The 24,143-nt window shown below is 33.2% G+C and overlaps 1 protein-coding gene, 1 long non-coding RNA gene and 1 other non-coding gene across 3 annotated transcripts; 1 reads left to right on the top strand and 2 right to left on the bottom strand.

Moving 5' to 3' along the window:
• Positions 1-395: 395 nt before the first annotated feature.
• Positions 396-468, bottom strand: TRNAR-UCU (transfer RNA arginine (anticodon UCU)). Its single transcript has one exon. It is a non-coding gene; the product is annotated as a tRNA-Arg (tRNA).
• A 1,300-nt stretch (positions 469-1,768) lies between these two features.
• On the top strand, positions 1,769-2,644 carry LOC132049473 (uncharacterized). The gene is made up of 2 exons (XR_009413093.1): positions 1,769-2,154; positions 2,235-2,644. It is a non-coding gene; the product is annotated as an uncharacterized LOC132049473 (long non-coding RNA).
• On the bottom strand, positions 2,284-10,168 carry LOC132049472 (pyruvate kinase 1, cytosolic). The gene is made up of 16 exons (XM_059440291.1): positions 9,971-10,168; positions 9,250-9,346; positions 9,040-9,137; positions 7,412-7,567; positions 7,167-7,244; positions 6,131-6,262; positions 5,591-5,671; positions 5,380-5,451; positions 5,176-5,265; positions 4,607-4,751; positions 4,304-4,392; positions 3,904-3,999; positions 3,735-3,802; positions 3,546-3,645; positions 2,940-2,999; positions 2,284-2,797 (listed from the first exon to the last, which is right to left on the bottom strand). The coding sequence occupies exons 1-16, from the start codon at positions 10,037-10,039 to the stop codon at positions 2,645-2,647; spliced, it is 1,584 nt and encodes a 527-aa protein (XP_059296274.1). The 5' UTR covers positions 10,040-10,168; the 3' UTR covers positions 2,284-2,644.
• Between the last annotated feature and the right edge of the window lie 13,975 nt (positions 10,169-24,143).

Here is a 24,143-nt window from a genome sequence, read left to right as displayed (position 1 = left end):
CAGCAAAAATACCTTAAATATATACGAAAAGTTGATTAGTGTTCGATGGGTTGACATGCTAACACAAGTCGTTCAACTCGTCACTATCTTCTAATTAAGGGCGTTGATCTATGAATTATTTAGCATACTAACACTATCAGATAAGATACAATACACAGATAAATTCTGACCTTGTTCTGTTCTGTTTGAATTGAGAGTATTACTACTAAATATCGTACGTTAACTAGTAGTCACCACCAAATTAATTTAATAAAAGAGATAAATGGAAAAAAGTGGTTTTATTTTATCAGTCATAAAGTAATGATAAATACATAAGCTGTAGTAAACTAAACACAATCACCAATTTGAGGTGGAGGGAGAAAAATAGCAAAAGAAAAGAATGAGGAAAAAGGACACACGCCCAGTGGGACTCGAACCCACAATCGCTTGATTAGAAGTCAAGCGCCTTATCCATTAGGCCATGGGCGCTTCCTGTTATTTCTATGCCACTATTTAGTTATTGTTGGTCGCTACTCCCTCCGTAATGGTGTTTACACAGGGTTCAAGAATAATGAGAAGATTTCGAAACTTGTAATCCAAAAAAAAATTATACTAAATTGGTTAGTTTAAATTTAGACATACATCATAATGCAATTAAATAAAGGGCAAGGTGTTAAGCTTGCCCTAGAACTATCTGAAATGGAACATATTTGCCCTCCGTTAATAGTTGCGATCAAATATACCCTGGACGTTACTAAAATGGCTTAAATGTGCTCTTATTTTCAAATGGTGGATGGTTCGCACCCGGTGATGCCACGTGTCCCACACTTAAGAATTAACTGGGGGTAAATTTGAATCTTTCGCATAGTTCAGGAGCAAATTTGACCCTTCTCCTAAATTTTGAGTTTTTAATTTTCTTGTTCCCCCTCTCTCCCTGCCACTACCTCTACCACCAACCACCCTCTCGTCCTCTTTCCTCCTTGCCTCTCCACACCACCATCACCTCCACCGCCATCTTCTTTCCCCTTTTTCTTTCTCTTTCTGTCCGGCCACCTCACCACTAGGAGGGAATGCGCTAAACATCTTGAACATGCAACATAGGATACTATTGTATAAGGCAGGTGTAAAGCCATACAGGGGTCACATGAGTTGGTTAAGCTCGGGGTTTTCCCAAAACGAGGGCTAAAATACAAGCGAATCGAGCCAAGTATGACTTGACGCTTAGACCCAGTTGCAGCCCTTACTTCCCCTTCCTTACCTCTCAAAAAATCAACAATGATATTTCATATACTAGTCCAGTAGAAGGGCAAAGGAAAATAAATAATCACCTAACGAAGATTTCTTACCTATATGGGAGTTTATATATTTAAAATCACCAGAAAAGAGTTATTATTCACCTAAAAATGTATTATCTACGCCCTTTAAAGGATACTCAGAAATTGTTGAAATATAACAAAACCAGCTAAACAGAGCTATAAGCTTAAATCCAACAGTGTGCAATCACAGGGTTTAGAGCCCGTTTGGATTGGCTTATAAGTTGGCTTATAATTCGTTTCATTTTTTTTGAGTGTTTAATTTGGCAAAATTAAAGTCTTCAAATAAGCTCAAAAAATAATTAGACAATTTAACTTAATCTATAAGACATTAAAAACTTAAAAAAAAATAAGTTAGATTACCCTAACTTATTTTTTTTCACATAAGCCAATCCAAACGGGCTCTTAGTAGTTGTTTCATGTTTTATATTTTGAAAGTCGTGTCCAATTTGATAAGACTGTTAATCTTAAAAAAAACATAGTAGTACTATTTAGTGTCCGCCTGACATGAATTTTCTAGTTTCATCCTCTTACCTCGGATCTTCAATAATAAATCAAAAACACTAGGTAATTTCGTTCTCATCTACCTAAACGTACATATACGTAGTGAGTGTGATGGTAAAAAGTTGTAAATACTTGGTGGAATAGTCAACATGTGCGTGCGCCAACTCCGACACTATCATCATTAAAAGAAGAGTCATCGGAAGCTGGTTTAGCTTCCTTGGCCAACCTAAATGGAAGGAAACAAAGTAATCCTCGAGAACTTAGAACAAAAGTCAACACTAAAAAGTGAATATCTTCCAAAGTACAACAACGAAATACCAAGTATAGTTCCACAAGTTGGGTCTGAAGAGATAAGGATGTACGCAACTCTTACCCTTATGGGTCTGAAGATATAAGGATGTACGCAACTCTTACCCTTACCTTTATGGTGGTAGACAGGTTATCTCCAACAGACCCTCAGCTCAAAAGAAGTGTACTCAAAGCAAGATTGAAAAAACAAATACTTGCAAGGTTTCATTATTGATATTTAAATGGGCATTGCTGGTCTTTCTTCTGTTGAGTTAAGTTCTGAACAGAACAAAAATTAGTTACAGACAACTCCATAAAACACTGCTTTAGAAGCAGTTCCTATCAATGAACTCAACAAGGACCCATTGAACTAGTTTCAATATTTTCCTGTACTGCTAGTTCCATCAACAAGAATAATTGCCCGGTTTATGACTATACCATATCACATCAGAGTTACCAAAACCTTTGTAGAAACAAAGAATGTGACGGCCATTAACACTCCATCACATCACAAAAAGATGTGGACAAAATAACAGTTGACTACTGCAGCCTATAACACCCTAATCTTCGAGTTCAATAATCTTAACCACTGATGCATCTCCAACCTTCTGGCAAACGACAACTCGATCGTGTGATTTTATAACCCCTGACGCTTTTCCATGATCAAGAGCAACTTTCAGCACCGACTCATTAGTTGCATTGTTCGATTCAGCCTATGTAAGAAACAATAACTTGATGAGACACAGCAAAAACAGACACAAAAAACAAAAAACAAAAAAAAACAAAAAACAAAAACAAACACTAACCAATCAAAAACATTTGGGGTGAAACACAAAAATGATGAGACAAACTTACAGGATGACGAGGATCAGCCAGCATTGGGAAAAGACCTCGGACAATAAGAGATTGCCTTGCCTGAATATGAAGAAATAAAATAACTGAACTGTCAGCTTTAATGTCAATCAAATGTTGGTCAACATTAAATAAACAAATTTAGAAGGAGAAAAGAGAAGCAGATAAAGAAAGTAAAAGAACAAGGAGACATTACTAGATCACCACAGTGATGGTAGAAATGGAAAGATGTGGCTCTAAACAAGAAAATGTGCAAAATTGAAGAAAATATTAAGAATGTTTCAGACAACTCTTCTCACAATTGTTGAGAAGAACAACAAATTAAGGAAACTCATCCAATTCCCACATATAATCTGTCAGTACCCAAAAACAAAAAGAGTACCAAATTCAGTATTATTATTGAGAAGTATGTTATGTCGGAGCAGAACATCTAATGACATAATATCAGTTTAAATGTATAGAAACTATTTTCACCCAATGATAAGTCAAAATAGGAAATAAAAAATTATCGAGCAAACAAGGTCTCACAAGCAAAATAACACACTCCAATGCATTTAACAGGCCATTGGCTGATAATTTGGATTTGAAACTTTGAGCACTAGGCTGTACCTCAAATGCACCACTAAAGCTCCACTTCAGTTGATTTGTCTTGAGTCGAGGAATGACAACAGACAATACTGGCATAGTTGGCCTATATTTAGCTATCAATCTGTGTAATGAAACATAAATTACAACTCTTATAAAGAAAAGAGACGTGTCAATATACCAAGAAATGCAGTAATAGTGAATAACACCTACCTTGCTGCCCTTCCAGATGAAGTGAAACAAATAATTACTGATGCTTTCACCTTGATGGCGGCTCTAACCTGGAGAATAAAGGAATCTAGGGTTAAGAAAGAACTGTGATTTCAATTTCCAGAAATATTTTTTTTCCCCATCTCAAGAAAGGCGTTGCATTAAAAAATACCGCTGATGAGGCAATTGCTTCCAGGTGTGTCATGGGCTCTCCAACAAATTTGACTGTTTTCTTGAAGTATAGGTCTTGGTTGAAAACCTTCCCTGCCTGCATGGAAATCAATAGCTGATTAAATAATTTAAAGTAAAATAGCATAAAGAAAGGTAGAGAAAATCTCATTTAGGCAAGCAAAGCAGATTCATGACAAAAGTTAAGAAGTCGCCCCACAAGCATACATTTGTGGAATTAGAAAGGTAAAAGGTATCATTAAAATATATCCCTCTCAAAACAATTTCACATCAACAAAGTCAGCACATGTCGATTCCGTTCTTTTTACGACTTCACCATAAGGTTCTTTAAAAGATAACACGGAGACGATTTCCTAAACTAACAAAACTTCAGGAAAAATTACCTCGGCACAAATTTTGCCAACAGTGGAAATAGTCTCGACTGGGTATAATCCACGCAGAGTCTCAGCACCAAGAAGAATAGCATCAGTTCCTGAAAGTGTTAAATGTTAAAATCTTTAAGGAAATCAATTTGTCTCAGTTAATGTTTCTTTTTTATTTTATTTTTCATAAAAGAGAAATCCCATGGTGCACGATTTAAAACTCGGTGGATAATAGAGAGTTGTCTCAGTTAAGTATCGAAATGATATATCGATAAAAGAAGAACATCAGTCCTTCATATATAATTAAAAGTGAAGCAAGATTACCATCCAAGACAGCATTAGCAACATCTGTTGCTTCAGCACGAGTAGGCCTAAGATTGTCAGTCATACTATCGACAACACGTGTTACTACAGCTGGCTTTCCAGCCATGTTACACTTGTGAACAGCAGCCTTCTGGAACAAGAACACCTGCAAACCACCCGAAATTAGCCTAGAAACAAAAAATTCTAATTATGACACACAAATTTCGCAATGGAATTATATGTTAGTACGAGAAATGGTCTATGGAGACGGCTTAAAATCAATCAAATAGAACTTCTAGAAATTCTCTAGTGCCAAGTTTGAGACATCAGAAGACCTAGACCCAGCTTCCTTTTCTCTTTAGTTTCATTCTTGAAAAGAATGAATCTCAGGTAACATACATTCAGGCTCTCAGCAGATCATGGAGTATAAGGAGGATATGAGTTCCACACATCTCTTTTTGGTGTTTTAAGGTTTGGTCCAGGCAGGAGAAGAGAGGAGGGAACTAGATGCATTCACATTATTGTTTCCAGTTTGGTTGGAATAATGCTTATCAAACATGTAAAGACTGATTGTTACGAAGATAGTTTACCTTTTCTGGTGGAAGATCAATACCGAGGTTTCCACGAGAAAGGATGATTCCATCAGCCTCTTTGAGTATCTCATCGAAATGAGTCAAACCCTACATAGATTACAAAAAGAAAGGAAGAAAGTGAAATGTCAAGCCCTCGCAGAATGCATGAAATTCAAAGTAAACAGAACAAACCTCACTAAAAATATAAGTGTATCAACTAACCTCAACATTTTCAATTTTAGCAAGGATCTGAGTTTGACTTAGATCGCCCAGCTTAGACAAGAACTCACGAGCCTGAATTTTAGCACAGACAATGAAGTCAATTTCACATTGTAAGAGTCCAGTATGACTAGACAAATGCAAATTGACAATGACATCTTAAAAAAAAAAAAAAAAAAAAAAAAAAAAAGTGGAAAGTAATGAAATTACATACCTCACGGACATCCTCAGCATGCCTTGTATATGATAGCGAAATAAAGTCGATTTTGTTTTTAACACCCCATGTGCTTATAACCTGGATAAAATTAAATAACCAAAAGTCCGAAGTAAATAAAGAAGGATTATTACAAAAATACAAAAAAAAAAAAAAAAAAAAAAAAAGCAAAAGGCAAAGAGTAGCTTTATAAAGGCAAACTCTGTATGATCAATTGAGATTAAACTAATAAAGTAGAGAAGCAGTAAGATCATACAAAATGTAAATGTTACTACAATAAAGGATAAAAGAGGGACCCATTTATTTTAGTTGAGAAGTGTCATGGACCCAACTTACACTTGCAAATATAACATATACAATAGTTAAGCGTGTTACCTAAATGGTATCATTCAAAACCCACATGTACTCAAGAGTAAGCAGTTATAGTTATGCTCAAACACCATGGTCTCAGAGAAAATTATTTTTAACGATGTTAACTTGAACTTCATTATCTGCAGAAGTGATATAGAAATGGCTCATCATGAACTTTGAGTAACTTACCTCCTTGTCTTTATCGGTGAGGGTAGGCATGTCAATATGAACCTGAGAAGCATGTAGAGTGAACATCGACCCAGCTAAAGTGGCAGAGTTCTTTACCACACAAATGACATCATCACCATTCACTTTGTCTACCTGTGTAGCCAAATCAGAAATATCTAGTCAACAGTGTCAAAAATTGAACGTAGACTGCTTTCTTAATCCATTGATTGTACAATTACAAACACATAACAATTTTTACTCATCAATCAACTTTCTTTCCTTCCTTTTTCTTTTTTTTTTTTTTTTTTTTTTTGGATAGCAAGAAATCCACGAGGGCTGTTGGTGCACGGTACGAAAACTCGGTGAATAATGGCCCGCCCCTCTATCTTTTTATGAATCTATAGTAATATTTAAAAAAATGGAACGTGAGGAGATGGATCAGAATACTCCACTTAAATATCAAGCTTTTGTATGTGGTAACGCTTGTACACGACATGTGTTTCATCCATACATCACGTGATGCGCTCTTACTACTAGAATAAAGCCCTAGAAGATACTCATCAACCAACTTATTTTCACAAAGCAATAGCTAAATCCTATCAAGGGGTCATTTGATTTAGAAGTTATGCATGGATTAGTAATGTAGGGATTGGAACACACAAATTAGTAAAATAGGGATTATTTATTATGGAATGTTTGATTAGTTATATATACAATGTACATTTTAAATCTGTTTTTTAACAAAATGAAATATTGATTACTATTTGAAAGGTTATTGTGACATTCGGTTCTTTAATCCATGTATTATTATAATCTCTACATTGCTATTCCACATTGTATCCTGCATAAAATAACATATACACTCCCACACAACTTATGCAGGTATCAGTTAAATCGTAGCCAACAAAAAGAAAATGCTAAGTTTTATGTGGAAGGGAAAACGGGAACCAAACATAGTATTAACAATGTTAAATTTTACATGGAGATTATGTTTTCTGCTACTGCCAATTAAATGTCACCAAAATGCCATGGAGAGGGAAGAATATCTAATTCATACCTCCAGCCAAACAGAGGTTGTTTCGCTTCCTGTGAAGAGGTACTGACCAACAAAAATGGTGTCTCCCTTCTTTACAGCCTGTAAGCAAAATTAACAGCAAACATTAGTACCATGGAGTTAACAGAAGTAACTGCTCCTTTTAGTTCCTTTTAAAAAGTTTTTCTTAGCAAACCTCCGTAGGAACTTAATTTAATAACATATAATGTATGAAAGGGAAAAGCAAAGACAAGAGATGTGGGCTGGACCTTGGCTAATCCACCAAAGTTAATTGGCAACACTTCATCAGATGCTTCTTGCCCTTGATGAGGAGTCAGAGTGACAACTGCATCTTCCTTAAGTGAAATAGTTGTCTCAAGTTTGTTGACAACTTGCAACTCAGCACCCACAGTATCTAGCATGACCTGAACGCAACAAAAACATGTTTTTACTACCTTTATATTAGACAATGCTCAACAGATCTAATTAAATTGTCATCATATATCCCCATTCAGAAATTGTAGACCTGAGTAGGAGTGAGAGACACACAATAAACTAAAGCTTTGTTTACAGATTAACTGCACAACCCCTAAATAAAATTTGACAAAGTCCAGTCCAATGACTCCAATCGGCACACCAATAAGAACAGACAACAACAGAATTTAGAAATTGCAACCCCCCCCCCCCTCCTCTTCTTATTCAGCTATGTATTTTGCCACCACAGAATGCTGCATGCTTCAAGACATTAATAGCCCGTTTGGCCAAGTTTCTGGAAGCCAATAGTGCTTTTTAAAATTAAAAAAGAAGTGATTATTTTGGAGAGTTGAGGTGCTTAGCCAAGCTTTTAGGAAAAAATATATAAGTGCTTTCGAGTAGTAGCTGAAGTTGTTTTTCAGAAGCTGAAAAAAGTGGCTTTTCCCTGAAAAACTTTTGGAACCTTAGCCAAGCATAATTTACTGCTCTAATATTGGCAAAGTGTCCCCCCACCCCTCACTCCCTCTCTTTCTTATTCAGCTATGTATTTTGCCACCACAAAATGTCGCATGCTTCAAGGCATTAAAAGCCCGTTTGGCCAAGTTTCTGGAAGCCAAAAGTGCTTTTTAAAAATAAAAAAACAAGAGATTACTTTAGAGAGTTGAGGTGCTTAGCCAAGCTTTTAGGGGGGAAAAAAAAAGTACAAGTGCTTTCGAGTAGTAGCCGAAGTTGTTTTTCAGAAGCTGAAAAAAGTAGCTTTTCCCCGAAAAACTTTTGGAACCTTGACCAAGCATAATTTGCTGCTCTAATATTGGCAAAAGTGCTTTTCAAATTGATTAGCCAAACACAAACTACTACTCTTCAAAAGTAGTTTCTCGAAAAGCACTTCTGACCAAAAACACTTCCCAAAATAGATAGATTTTTTTTTATTTTTTTTTTTTGGGTAAAGCTTCCCAAAATAGATGGATTTCGGAAGCTTGGCCAAACATGCTATAAGACCCACTGACAAGAAGCAGATCCAAGAACTAAAGACCCATAACACATAATGTTGTGATCAAGTAGTCGATGAAGTGGGATGAAAACCATGTGAGAACAAAGTTCAAATCCATCACAGACAAAAAGCTAGTTGATTTCTTTTAATGTGACTAAATCTTGGGGTCAAAGTCATCCAAATATCTCTATTGGTCCACAATCCACATATGTAGTACACTAGTACTCCTCCGTAGCAACAAGTGCAGACTTAGCATAAAAAATATATGCGTAGATACATCTGGCCCTGCCCCACTCCCCGCAAAAAACAGATGTATAAACAACCAGAATCTAGAAACAGAACAATCCAAAGCAAGATAAAACCTTTGAAGCAACCAAAATAGCATTAATAGTATCAGTAGCAAGAAAGACAAAAAAATATTGTTTTACATACAGCACAAAGCTTCTTAGTGGCCTTAATAGCAGCCTTCAAGTTCTCCAAAGTCTCCTGGTGATACTCTGAATCACCCCATGAAAAATCAAATCTTGCCACTGCCAATACAACAAATCGACAATCAAAATACACCAATCTATACCACTAATCAATACATATGACATATCTAAATAAACCCAATAAACAAAGAAGTTTAAATTTCAAGATTACCTGACATTCCAGCTTTAAGACAAGCTGAAATAGCCTCAACAGATCGAGATTTAGGACCCAAAGTCCCAACAATCTTAGTCATCGCTGGGAAAAAATTCTGCAAGATTCAAAAACAAGCAAACTCCATCAAACAAAAAACAATCTTTAAACACAAACACATGAAAAAATAATGCAAGATACAAAAACAAACAAACCCCATCAAACAAAAAACAATCTTTAAACAAAAAACACATGAAAACATTCTGCAAGATTCAAAAAACAAACAAACCCCATCAAACAAAAAACTATCTTTAAACAACAAACACATGAAAAAATACTGCAAGATACAAAAACAAACAAACCCCATCAAACAAAAAACAATCTTTAAACAAAAAACACATGAAAACATTCTGCAAGATTCAAAAAACAAACAAACCCCATCAAACAAAAACTATCTTTAAAAACAAGATACAAAAACAAACAAACCCCATCAAACAAAAAACAATCTTTAAACAAAAAACACATGAAAACATTCTGCAAGATTCAAAAAACAAACAAACCCCATCAAACAAAAAACAATCCTAAAACAACAAACATATGAAAAAATACTGCAAGATTCAAAAACAAAGAAACCCCATCTAACAAAAAACAGTCTTTAAGAAACCGACACATAGAAAAATCACATGCAAACATAGATCTGAGACTATACTACATCAAAAAGATTGAATTTTTTTCTACTTACAGGTTTGGATGGCTCCAAAATTGAGGCCATCCTGATTGGTTCTTCAAGAAGTAGGTGAGTTGAATGCATGTTTGCTGATTTAGATGAAGAAAAGTAAGAAGTTCAAAGAGAGAGAAGTGGAAAAAGGGAAGAGAAGGTGGTGAGTTTTCAGGTTTTCCACTTCGAAGGGGTCTTTTGTTGCGTTGGGTTTTGATTCTTTTTGTAGGGGCTGCGGTGGAATAGTACTTTACTATAGTTTAGTGTATTTGTTTTCTTTTGTCCCAAGAAATTTCTTCAAACTAAGTAATAAATGGTAGTAATGATATTTTCATGTGAGGTTATTTTTGTGTCATTGGGACTTTTGCCTCTATTTTGTGCTAGTCTTTAAATTTTTCCCCTCAAAATAAATAGCGGTAACTTTTTTTATGAGGTATAAATTTATATTTTCACATCACAAGATTTCGCAAGTTACTATTGAAGAGAAAAAGTGCAATTTTTTCTATATTATTTCTAGTCTTTGTTAAATAGTTTGTAATATTTGAGTAACAATATTTTAAATTATTTGGGTATTAAGTTCGAAATACCTAGTTTGAGTACCATAGATGAAATAGTTACCATCCTTCAGAACTTGTTTTGGGTACCACGGTACCACTAGTGAAATATTTCAACACGTACCAGTGGTGGAATACTCCAGCGTTGTTGTTCTATATAAGGACACAACCTTTCGGAACAAGTGTCTATTTCAACTACTTATTTTCTCTATAAATAGAGAAGATTCCATATCTGTCACTTTTAATTCAACTGATAATAGGTTTATTATATCCAAAAGGAGCGTTGTCTGCTAATCCCATAGACAGGCAATCACTCTTTTGAGACAGTTAATATCACGCCTTAAGCCATTCCTTTCTATTCTCTTTATCTAATTTCTAACAATTCAAAAGAGTGATTTCGCAGAGTTATGGAAATCAATCAAAATATTGGAATCTCTTTGATGAATAAGAATTTCATCAAACTTGATAGGTTTGATGGAACCCACTTCACTCGTTGGAAGGCTAAGATGGTGTTTCTTCTCACTGCTTGAAAATTTATTCTGTTTTGGATCCTGCAATCACTGCAATTCCTTAACCAACTGAGGGAGAATCTGAAACTGTGAAAGCATTAAGGAGGAAACGTAAAGGGGATGAACTAATTTGTCATGGGCATATTCTCAGTACGCTCACTCATCAATTATATGATCCCTATGCAAATTTGAAGACTCTAAAATAAATATGGGATGCGCTAGAAGAAACATATCAAAACAAAAAAAAAAAGGTACAAAGATAAGTTTTTTTCTTTGCAATATTTTGAGTTTAAAATTAAAGAGAATTTATTAATCATGGATCAAATTTAAAAATTGCAAGTGTTAGTTTCTAAACTACGAGATCTTGATGTGAAAATTCCTGATGCTCTGTAAATTGGTGCAATTCTGTCCAAACTGCCTAATTCATGGAAGAATTATAGAAAGAAAATTTTGCATTCTCGTGAAGCTCTGACTTTTGAGCAATTCAAAACCCATCCACAAATCTAAAGTGAAACACGACTGAGAGTTTCAACCTGTTTCAAATATTAATAACCCGAGTCACTATGTTGAAAGCAAGTCAAAGTATGAAAAAGGTTCTAGTTCTGGTCTTAAAGCCAATAAAATGTTTTTTAAGAAAAAGGCTATAAACCAATTACTTGCTTTAATTGTGGCAATAAAGGCCATTTTGCTCGTAACTGCTGGTTTAAAAAGACGGGAAAGAATTTTGGAATCTTAGAAAATTCTGAAAAGGCAAACATGATTGAGGAAGTTGTTACATATTTGGTTGCTATGGTATCAAATTTAAAACTTGGAATGGTAACATAAGTAAACATGGTTGATCCCTCAAAGTCAGAAGAATGGTGGCTAGATTCTGGCGCTACCATTCATGTTATCAACAATAAAAACGTATACAAGACATATGAAGAACGCAAGACGCCTGAAGGTATTTTAATAGGCAATGATGCTGAAGCCAAAGTTGAATACAAAGGCAACACGAAATTAAATTTCACATCTGGACAAAAAATAACTTTGTTGAATGTTTATCATCTGCCTGAAATTAGGAAGAATTTAGTTTCTGTAAGTTTGTTGTCCAAGAAAGGATTTAAGATTTTCATAGAATCTGATAATGTTATTATTTCTAAGAATTTTATGTTTGTTGGGAAAGGATACTATTGTAATGGTTTGTTCAAGATGAGTATTAGTAATATTAAGAGTTCTGCTTATATCTCTGAGTCAAATTTTATGTTATGGCATGCTAGATTAGGACATTTTGAATTTTGGTTCTATGAAATTTATGTCAAGGATTGGATACTTAGAATGCAATCATAAACAATTAGATAAGTGTGGGGTTTGCATTCAAGCAAAAAAGAAATCTTTTTCTAATGTTGAAAGAAATTCACAACTACTTGAACTTATACATTCTGATATATGTGAATTAAATGGAATTTTAACAAGAGGAGGAAAGAGATATTTTATTACTTTCATTAATGATTATTCTAGATGTCACGTTTATTTAATCAAAACAAAAGATGAAGTCTTTCAGAAATTCAAGGAATTTAAATCTGTTATGGAAAATTAAAAGGATCAAAAGATCAAAATGTTAAGAAGTGACAGGGGAGGAGTGTAGTTCTCCAATGAATTTGATGAATTTGTGAAGTTCATGAAATTATACATCAGAAAAATTCACCCTACACTCCATAACAGAATGGTTTGGCTGAAGAAAAAATCGAACGCTAATAGATATGACTAATGATTTGCTCTTATATGCTTAATTACCTCAAGGTTTGTAGGGAGAGGTTGTACTAACAGCTTGTCATTGTTACACCTCGGAAAATTTTTCGTAATAGACTAACGAAAAAGGTTGTATTTCAATAAGTAAGAAATAGCATTTGATGACCTTAAGTAAGATTTCAAAGGCATTAAAAGTTGCCAAGGAGCTCCGATAAGTTTAAGAAAATTCGATGACAACTTAATGATGTTTTGGGGAAGAGTTATAACAACGAGATTGTTAATGGATAAATAAGGTAAGGTTCCAAAGATCCTAACTTAAATTATTTGAAAGTGTGGGAAGTCCCTAACCTTTTACAAGGTTTGTTCCACGGACCGTGGAAGAGTCCGTGGAAATTAGATCCAATCTTCCAAGTTTATAAATGTGATCCCAACTTCATTTATTTTAATTCCACACACTTCTTCATCTCTCTCAAGACTCTAGAACATTCCATACACTTCATAATTCAAGGAAAGTTGATGATCAACTAAAATCAACAAGAATCAAGATTCTCCTATAGTCATCTTTTGAAATTTTTGGTGTAAGAAGGGGACCTCCACTCAAGGCTTATTCTTCCAATATCTAAGGTAAGTTTTGTGGTATTGTCATGATGTTTGAAGTATTGTAAAGTTGAAATACTTGGATTGTAGAAGAATATAGAAAATGGATCATAAAATGTGGAAATAGTGTCATTGTTGAGCCATAGTTTGGAATAAATTAGTGATATGGATGTGTTATGATTGTAAGTAGATTATGAATGACATGTAGAACATGGAATGAGTATTATATGTGAAGAAATATGATAGTGAACTATGATCATGATTTTGAAAAAAGTAATTGAATAATGTAAAAAAGAAGAGATGATTCTATTGTATGTATGTATAAATTATGGAATATGGCGGAAGTCGTATAAATAAAAAATTTTAAATAAATGTCGATAGAATCCTCTTGAAGGTTTTTGCGTTAAAGAAGCTATCAAGCGATAGAATGGTTAAAGCAAAAAGGTATGTAAGGCTAGTCCTTTGTTTCTATTATTGTGAATCCTCTATCTTTCTATAATCTCTACATATATGTATGTGTCGAAATGACTATGTCTTTCTTATAAAAAGCTAGGATTTAAGAATGTTATAAATATGATGATGAGCCCAAGTCTAGAGATCTAAAACTTATGATACAAAATTTCTACAAAGCTTTAAGGCTATTATTCATTGTTGCTAGACCCATCTTATGATGTTAGTCTTTTCCAAAAAGGTACGTATTTTTAAATACATTTCGAAAAACTATGTCTACGTTCATGAATAGCCATAGAGATAAAGATAAAATGATCACGATAATGGTGACGATGCTTTTGGCTACATATGTATAAGGTAAAGAAAGGAGGTAAGACACGAGTATGATAATTGATGATGATGAGATAAGTCTATAAATCCTAAAGTGAGATATGATGCCCAAAAGTCAATGATTTTAAATGGTGATTACACTCATTAAAATGTTAGTCCCTTCAAGGCGAGATACGATGATTTGATTACTCCATAATGTAATCGGGGTTCCACGACTTTATGTCACCCCAGACATAGCTATAGTCCTGTAAGTCCGATGTATGTTTTGATGATATATATATATATATATATATATATATATATATATATATATATTATATGTAATGATGCTAAGTTATGATAAAGCTAATATGCTCATAAGATAATTAACAATCATAAGTCTATATGAAATGTATGATAATGTTTAGCTTATAATATACCTATTTATATAATCTCCACCGCGCTAATAATGCTGCCACGGCGGGCGCATGAATGGAAGGTCATCACCACTATTCTAAACACCGTTTAAACAAACCACTTATGGAAGGTCGCGGGTTAACGATAATATAGATGATAAGATGCTATGAATGGTATGATGATGTATGTATGATATTGTATACGCTATGGTAATTCATATGATACGCTATGTATGATATATGTATAAAATGTATCCATTCGAAATGTCCTCAATTTCTCTTCCGATGACTTACATACTATTACAATGTTCGTCTTTACGGGTTAAAGCAGGATTGAAAAATGAAAGGTCTTACCAATCTAGTAGGCTCTGATCTCATTTATTTCGGAGGACTTTAAACCGGTATTTTTGGTAATTAATGTCTATCAGTAGAGGCTCGTAGATGTACGATAGTATGGTCTCGTCTTTCATGTATACGCATGTATATATATTATTTTGATAGCACTTATTATAAAGTAAATATGTTTCAAATGATAATAGTTTTCTATGATCATGAGTAGGTATTATGAATGAGAAATAACGGAATGAGCGGTGTTCGGTGGTTAGCCCCCGGATACCGTCATGTTAAAGAGTTCTTCTGAGTTATGGAAAGGTGAAAACCTAACTTAAATTATTTGAAAGTTGCAAATTAACCTTTTACAAGGTTTATGGCAAATCAAAATTAGGTCCAATAGGTATTAGGTTTATATTTGTTTGGTTATGCATAAAACTCAAAAGCATATAGACTTTTAAATTTGCAGACAAATGTTATTGTAGAATTGGTATGTGTAAAATTTTTAGGAAATAAATTTCTATATAATTCTAGTGAGAATTCCACAAAAGAGCAAAGCACAAGTTCTCCTACTCAAAGTAATTTTGAAATAATAAATAAGAAAAGATGATATGATTCTCAACATGAAGTTGAACCTTGGAGGCGTCGGGATGACATTTAAACTAGAATTTGAAAACATTGTATGGTGAAATCAAGTAGGAGCAAAGTCAATCAAATACCCATCTTATTAAATGGATGATCCAAAAAGTTTTAAATATGCATGTCTTCTAGAATCTGGGAAAGAAGCATAAATGATGAGATGGATTCTATTAAGATTGGATAATAGTAGATCTTCTCTTGGTTCTAAACCTTACGTTGTAAATAGGATTTAGAAGAAAATATATGGTTTGTACAAACCTTTAAGGCAAGGTAGGTTGCTAAAGGTTTTACACAAAAGTTTATTTTGATACATATGCTCTTTAAAATGATCCATAAGATTTTGGCTTTAACCTCTCTATATAAATTATGTGTAAATCAAATGGATGTAAAATCTTGAACGGTGATTTATGTGAAGAAATATATACGAAACAACCGGAAGGGATTTGTTCTTCCGTAATAAAGTTTGCAAATTAGTAAAATCCCTGGGTTAAAAGAAGCTCCAAAGGGTGACAAGAAATTTGATGATGCCATTTTATCATATGGATTTGTACATAATAATCTTTTAAATGCATTTATTCTAAGTTTACAAAAAAGTATGGTGTCATAACAAATCTCTATGTGGATGACTTGTTGATTTTTGGTACAAACATACTTGGAGTTAATGATACTAAAAAGTAGCACAATTCAGTCTTTAAAATGAAAGATCTTAATGAAGTTGACACCATTCTTGGAATTAAGATCAAGAAATGGAGTTAATGATACTAAAAAGTAGCACAATTCAGTCTTTAAAATGAAAGATCTTAATGAAGTTGACACCATTCTTGGAATTAAGATCAAGAAAAGTGATAAAGGTGTCTCCTTAAATCAATCACATTACATAGAAATTGTGATTCATTAGTCACTTGGAAATCAAATAGTTTAAATACCTTTAGATTCAAATATAAAGTTGATATTGGAAGGATCGTAGCACGATTAGAATATGCTAGTGCTATTGGAAGTATTATGTATGCGTCATGCACAATTATATATTTCGTATCAATTAAACCAAGTGTTGAACATGGGAAAAGCTTTCAAGAGTGCTTGGTTATTTAAAGAAAACAAAGAATGTTGGATTATGTTATAATGGTTTTCCTAGCACATTACAAGGGTTCTCTGATGCTAATTGGATAACCAGTGATGATGATAAAAAAATCCACATCGGGATGGATTTTACGTTGGGAGGAGGTGCTATAAGTTGGGCATCAAAGAAGCGGACTTGTATTACACATTCTACAATGAAATCATAATTTTTAGCATTAACAGTTGCTGGAAAAGAAGTGGAATGGCTAAGAAACATGTTATTAGATATTAAGTTGCGGCCACAACTGATGCCAGCCATTCTTAGATATTGTGATAATGAGACAACATTGAGTGTTGCTCATAATAAGACATACAATGGAAGTCTAGACATATTAGTCTGCGGCATACCTATTTGAAAGAATTGCTTATAACTAGTGTCATGACAATTATATATGTTAAGTCTTCCAAGAATTTAGCAGACCTACTTACAAAAGCACTTCCTAGAGGTGCTACTACAACAACATCTAGTGGGATGAGGTTAAAAACCTTAACTATAAGTACATTATTAGAGGGAAACCAACCTTGAGTTCGCAAAACTAACAATAAAGGTTCAATGGGTAAAATAATCTATTAATGTCATTTGAGCACTGAAAAGAAAAGCACCAATTCTTTAAGCCTTGTCCCAGGATGATCAGTGCATACTGTTACAGAGAGAGGATGAGCAAGAGCTCTTAATGAAAATGTCAAATGTCTGGAGTAACAGGGACATAAAACATTTTTACCTATATGAATACAGGAGTGGTGCCGCTTCAGCAAGAGTTAATAAGGTTTGCTCTTGTAAGTATTCATGAATTGGGATTAGCGCATGACCTTTAAGTGCTTGAGCGAATCGGTGACTTTAAGTGGCTGGATAATATCATATGTGTGATGTTTTCGGTTTAGGCACAAGGGAGTTATGGTTCAAGTCTTAATAATACCAATAACTTCGTGTAAGCTTTAAAGTATTTACCCTACTAGAAAGTTCAAATCTATGAGATATATTATGTATGACATTAGGAGTAGTATTAAAAACTAGTGGGGGATTGTTATATAGCTTGTAATATTGGAGTAATGATATTTTAAATTATTTGGGTACTAAGTTGAAATAACTAGTTTGGATAATCATCTTTGAAAACTTGTTTTGGGTACCACGGTACCACTAGTGAAATATTCCAACAGGTACCACTGGTGAAATATTCCAACATATTTGTTCTGCATAAGAACACAACCTTTCGGAACAAGTGTGTATTTCAACAACTTATCTTCTCTATAAATAGAGAAGTAATTACTCCATATCTTTTCCTTTTAATTCAACTGATAATAGACTTGTTGTATCCCAAAGGAGCGTTGTCCCCATAGACAGGCAATCACTCTTTTGAGACATAATATCATGCCTCAAGCCTTTTCTTTCTATTATCTTCATCTAATTTCTAACAGTCTTTAGTTTAATAAAAGGGCTTTTAATGTATTTGATCATTCAGCCAAGATAATTATAAACGCTAGTTAAATTTATAAGTATATATATTAGTTACATATAAAATATATATATATATATGCTTTATGCCTATTATATATTATAAACGAAAAATATATTATTTTCGGTTATCATTTTGATGGACGCCATACAATATAAAAATTTATTAATATAAAAGGGATGCTTTTAGTTTGGGTATATTCTCTGAATCTGATTTCAAACTCCGAGAATGGTAAACGCTTGTGATTCTAAAGAAAAAAAGAAAGTGTTTCAAATTTACTCTTATATTATCAGAGATATTAATCCATAAGTTATATTCTTATTATTAGTAAATCGTATTGTGTTGCCCTTGACCTTCATAAAGCTCTAGCATAGTTGGACTGAGCTTTGAACTCTAATATAATATTGACATAGTAATTTCCACGTATCAAAATATTTTGCGGAAAAATTTAGCCACCCATTTACTTTTGGTTATATTTTTATGCTGGATTATTTTTTGTTTTGAGCTTACCGAAAACTTCATACCCCATTTGTGGGATCACCAGGGGCGGAGCTACATTATTAAAGTGGGGTTCGGGCAAACCCAGTAGCTTTTGCGTAGACCCTATATTTTTACTATAGAAAAACAGTAAAGGTAAATATTATTTACTTGCAAACCCACATACACAAATAAGTTGCCGGTTCAGTGGTAATGCAGTGGCTAGAGATGCTCTCTTTAGAGAGATGTGGGTTCTTAGTGCCTGTGTTTTTTCGTTTTTTTGTTATAATGAGCAAGATTCTCTTTTAATTCACTTTTTAAAATTAGAAGAACGTATAAATTGAACTCGTGCAATTCTTTTCCTTTGGGGGTAACTTTTTCCCTTTTTGCTATCATACAGAATTTCTTTCTTTTAACACTTTATATTTTAAAAACAATATATAAAATTGACAAATCAATAAGCAAAAAGCAAACCGAATTCTCCCGATACTTGCTGCTACCATTCTTTTTCATCGTTTTCTTTCACAAAGCCAAACCCAAAATAAGATTTTCAAAATATATTAAATACTTATACTTGTTCGTTAGTTTGATGGTTGTTATCAGGGTGGTTCAAGGGTAAAGCTAGTAAAAACTTTGCTTTAGCCCCCCAAACTTGAGGCCCCAAAATTTTTACGGATGAATTTTATGATTTTATTTTTTCTTAGACAATATTGAAGATTGTACAAAGAAGTAAAAAATTTATATAATAAAAGAAGGGAAAAAACTATCTACTTTTTAAGAGAAATATTTTAGAACTTTGAACTAAATTACTCAAAATCTTCATATTATTAAATAAAGTTTTTACAACAATATCAAAGGTAATATATTTAAAACACATGACTAACATTTTATTAATTTGAATTAATCCTCACTATTATAAATATTAATAATATTGTTACTATGTGAAGTAAATGCAACAATTATTAAAAAACCAAAAAGGCAAGGCTAGATTTTTTTTATGTATGTGTATATATTTAAGGTCTCGGATTAAAATTTAGCTTTAGGCCATTAATTTTATTGAGACGCCCTTGGTTGTTATACATTAGCTTGAGGTCGTTGTCCTGTCTTAAAATTCCGAACCCTCAGACCTCAAATCCTGGCTCCGCCTCTGGGGATCACACTGGATTGTTGACTTCTCGTTACCAAAAAGTGATGCATCCTATGGTTGAAGTGCTCAATAGCCTAGAAGAGACCACTATTTATATTTTGCTCCTGTCTTTTTTTTTTTCTCAAAAAAATGCAAATATAACTCATGAATTGCATTGGAAAAATGAAAAAATTATGCCATCAGTCTTGGATAACTTTGAACAATGCTTGGTCATACATGTTTTTAATAATTCTTCAACAATTTTAGGTCTAGTTTCTAGTGAACTTGGGTGAAACTTTTCGCTTATGAAGTCGGGAAAACATTTTTTTTCTTTTTTGAAAAGGTGACAGAATTAAAATAGTGACCTTGAGTTAAATTGAGTGGCTTCCTCTTGGTATATTCCATGGATCTGATTTATAACTCTTTCTGGCCCTTGTCATTAGTGCTTGTGCGGCGCTGTCCTTTGCACGTTGTCTCCAATTAATTTATGTTCAAAATTTGGAGAGAGATCGTTAAAAGTTTTTGAAAACAAGTAAATTTCTTTTAAAATTGACAAACAACCACTTAGTAAGAATAATATCTAACGTTTGGAGTTCAAGAGCCAGTTTGATTTTGAAAAACGAAGTTAGGAGTGTAAACGATTTTTATCCCAATATTCCATCTATTCATTTTTATTTGTTCACAATGAACTTTGCACTTTCTTTAATAAATGAGATACATATTTAACAAATAATGTTCACATCAATTGGTGTACAGTCTCACAGGGCCGGCTCAACATCCGCGGTGGCCTAAAGCCAAATCTTGATGAGAGGCCCTAACTTTTCTTAAAATATAGTTTTATTATGAAGTCTATTTTTTCTAACCAGTGTAATCAACATTAGCAACAAATATGAGTTTTTCTTCCTTTTTTAGTTAAAATTATAAGTACCTTTTTACTTTTAAATAATACTCCCTCCTATGCAATACTTTTCGCTTATCGAAAGTCAATTTGACTAAACTTTGAAGTAATACTTTAAGATTAATATTGAAAACTACATGAAAAGTAATATAAGTTACGACTTTTCTCATATCAATTTGGTGAAAAAATACATCTAAAAATGTTGGTCAAAATTCATGCAGTTTGAAGGTCAAAATTCATGCAGTTTGAATCTCGGAAAGCGAAAAGTATCACATACATTAAGACAGATGAGTAATTTTTTTTTTTTAAATATTCATAAACCTATTACTCCATTCGTTTCATAATAAGTGGTGTTTTTAGCTTATGCACACCCCTTAAGAAATTGCTCACTCCTAGAAAATTAGAAGTATTTTTACTAACTTACCCCTAATCAAATTTTACCTCTTTTGTAGAAAAGCAACTTAATGATTATTGATTATGTAAATAAGGATAATTTTGGAAGAACAAGAGCAATTTCTTCTTGAAATCCTACAACAACACTTATTTAGAAACAAAGTGAAAAAGTCTAAAACACCATTTATTTAGAACGGAAGCCCATTGCTTTGGCTGCCTTAGCCTTGAGCCGACACCGCAGAGTCAATAGATTTGAAAATGATTTTGAGAAAGCGTTATTAATGTTAAGGTAAAACAAAAATAAAATTATTTTTCTCTTGATATATTAAAGTGGATGAGATAAAGTAATAAACTATTTTTAATATAGTGATAAGCAAAAATGAACCGAGAAAGTAATATTATGGCTCAAAGTGTCAAACGAGCTTAAATTAATCGAGACAAAAAGAAAAGCAAAGAGGGCGTAAGCATGGCAGGTACCTGTCGTGGAACATGTTCTAGAAGAAAAATGTCTTCATTTATAGCCCAGTATTATAAAATATAAAAAGAAAAAGAAAAACAGCGTGTAATAAATGGCATATTTGAAGCAGTAGGTCAGATTTCATTGGCTGTTGAAAAATAAATAAATTCTTCGTTGGCTTTAGGTGACTGTTAATGAAACAACAGTACAGTACTCGCAAAGGCCAAGGCATTCCTCCACTCTCTTTTTTGGCACCTGTAAAATATTGTCAAAACATATGAGAAAAAAAAAATGTATTGGTTTTGTCTTCTTTTTTCTTGTTCTCTTTTACCAGCCAAACCAAATCAAACTAGTCACAAATAAGTTAATGAGTCATCAATTTTTTAAGAAAGAGTGCTTTTAACGGTACCATAAGGTAAACACTGATCCTCAAGGAGGAAACCGGTGAAAATTAGTGAGTATTTCTTTATTTATTGGCACTATAGTACTAGGGGTCAAAGCTTTGCTGCTCCAATCTTGCCATCATCCCCAGCAATATTAGGTCAAATTAATAAATTAATTTCAAACTGTTCAAGGGGTTTGAAAAGAATCCGTACTATAAATCTATTGAATTTTTATAGGTTTCATCTTATATATTCAACTTTGGTTCAAATCGTTCAAAAGATATTTTGGATACTGTCTCCATCACAATGCATGTAATATTTACGTCAGTCGTCATGAGCTTTCCGACCAAAAGTGACCACCTTTACAAATTTAAAGTGAAGAGTTACCCTTATACTTATAAGATGCTTTTGATCTTTTTTTCTCCACTAGTACTATTATTAGGCAACAACTTTTTCTCCACTTCTATTATTATTAATTTTTAGCCAGCTAGGTCAAGTTTATAGAAAAAACGTATTTATTTTCTTCTATAAATGTTTATTTTCTAAAATAATGGTGTTTCGTCAATCTTTTAGGAAAAAAGTAAGTGCTTTTGAATAGTAATGAAAGTTATATTTTAGGAATAGATTTTTTTTTCTTTTTCTGAAAGCACTTTTAGAACTTTGTCATACACAAATTACTCCTCTAATATTGAAAAAGTATTTTTTTCAACAGATTGGCCAAACAAAAACTGTTACTCTCAAAAAACAGTTAACAAAAATTACATTCTAAATTAAGCAAGTTTTGAAAGCTTGGCGAAATAGTATACTAGTCTGGTGCAAATGACTAATGCAAGCTAATAGACTACCGTTTGAATCACCATTTTGATTTTACCTCTTCATCCAAATGTTGTTTCTACCACTTAAGTTGTCCATGTGATTTTTGTTTTGCTTATTCATACAAGTTCAACGTCAACTATGGGATGTCACTACCAGCAAATATCCCAAAATGCAAATCAAAGATAGTTAGGTCAGACACGTATATCAAAAGTTTGTCGTACGTATTACTAGAAAAATTGTAGTGGGGACTATCGTATCTTTTTGGATTTTGGTCATTTCATATTATGCCATTCTTTTATAAAGGTGGTGGCCACTAGGGGGCTACAAAAGACGGGCATATAAAAATAATCCTATACTTACACATAACATGCATTCAATAATTTTATTTAAGCATTAGAACATTTGTTTGTACTGAATATAAATAGTTTATTGGTTAGGATCTAGAGCAACAAGATGTTATTTTAATTCATTTAACTATACCTTTTAGGAGATTCATATATGTACTTTTGACAGATTATAGCTAGAAGAAAAGGGCGGGATTTTTTTTTTCTTCTCTCCATAGTTTGGTTTGAAAAGGAGATTTAAGAAAATTGTCAAGAATATGATGGAATGAATGAAATCTTTTTATTCTTAACCAAGGTCTCGTCTTCAAGTTCTAGAGATGAAGAAATTTTGATAGAAAGGCTTCCTTCAGTGGACCATATAGGATGCAAATCTAGATTAGTTGATCCAGTGAATCAAATACCAGATGGTTTAAAAAAGGGGAGAGAAAGGTGACATTCCATCGGGTTCAATTCCACGTTTCTAAATGGGAAGAACGAGGATAATTTTATTTTCCTACAAAACCAAACAAAGAAATAAACAATCTTTCTACCTTTACACTTTCTTGATTATGACTTTCTTTTCCTTTTCGTTCCTTTCTCTCTCTTCATTTCTCTGCTTTCTGGAGAACTGGACGAAACCTAAGGAATTTACGATTTGGGCTAAAGTAAAATTGAGTCTTGTTATGTCTAGAAACAGAAAGAGCCAGAAAGACATCACTAATTTCTCAAGGGACCAAGGTAATAAATTACAAGACAATACTCAACTATAGTTAAGATGGTAGAAATGTGAGGTCAGATGGATGTGAGCTTAGTCGTTGCACGTCGGAGTTCTAACAGATTCTGTGTTTTGCTTTGTCAATGTCACTTTCATACATTCAAGTTTGATGGAACTGTTCATATTGGCAATATAAAGAGATTATAATGAGACGCTTACCAAAATATATTCTAGGGGCTATACATAGGTTCACTTTAAGCACAATAACAAGTAATGACATGCAAAGAAACAGCCGTTCTGTTGATTTATCTGCAATTTGTATGTTGAACTTGTATATATTTTATAGTAGTTGGATATTCCCATTCAGGAGTTCTCCTAATCCAATGTACTTAAAACAGGCGTCTACAACCTACAATTCGAAAACTAATCAATGCCAGGGCAAAACATCTGGTTGACCATGCCACCACTGAAAATACGGTTTAAAACATATGCACTTAAATG

This window comes from Lycium ferocissimum, chromosome 3 (genome assembly GCF_029784015.1).
Source record: "Lycium ferocissimum isolate CSIRO_LF1 chromosome 3, AGI_CSIRO_Lferr_CH_V1, whole genome shotgun sequence".
NCBI lineage: Eukaryota > Viridiplantae > Streptophyta > Magnoliopsida > Solanales > Solanaceae > Lycium > Lycium ferocissimum.
This window is presented reverse-complemented; position numbering and strand designations above follow the sequence as displayed.

Coding starts and splice junctions, on each gene's coding strand:
- LOC132049472 (XM_059440291.1), bottom strand. CDS start 10,039: ATGCATTCAACTCACCTACTTCTTGAAGAACCAATCAGGATGGCCTCA. Junction 9,138..9,249: donor TCTTAAAGCTGGAATGTCAG/GTAATCTTGAAA, acceptor TTGTATTGGCAG/TGGCAAGATTTGATTTTTCA. Junction 3,646..3,734: donor TCATCTGGAAGGGCAGCAAG/GTAGGTGTTATT, acceptor TTCATTACACAG/ATTGATAGCTAAATATAGGC.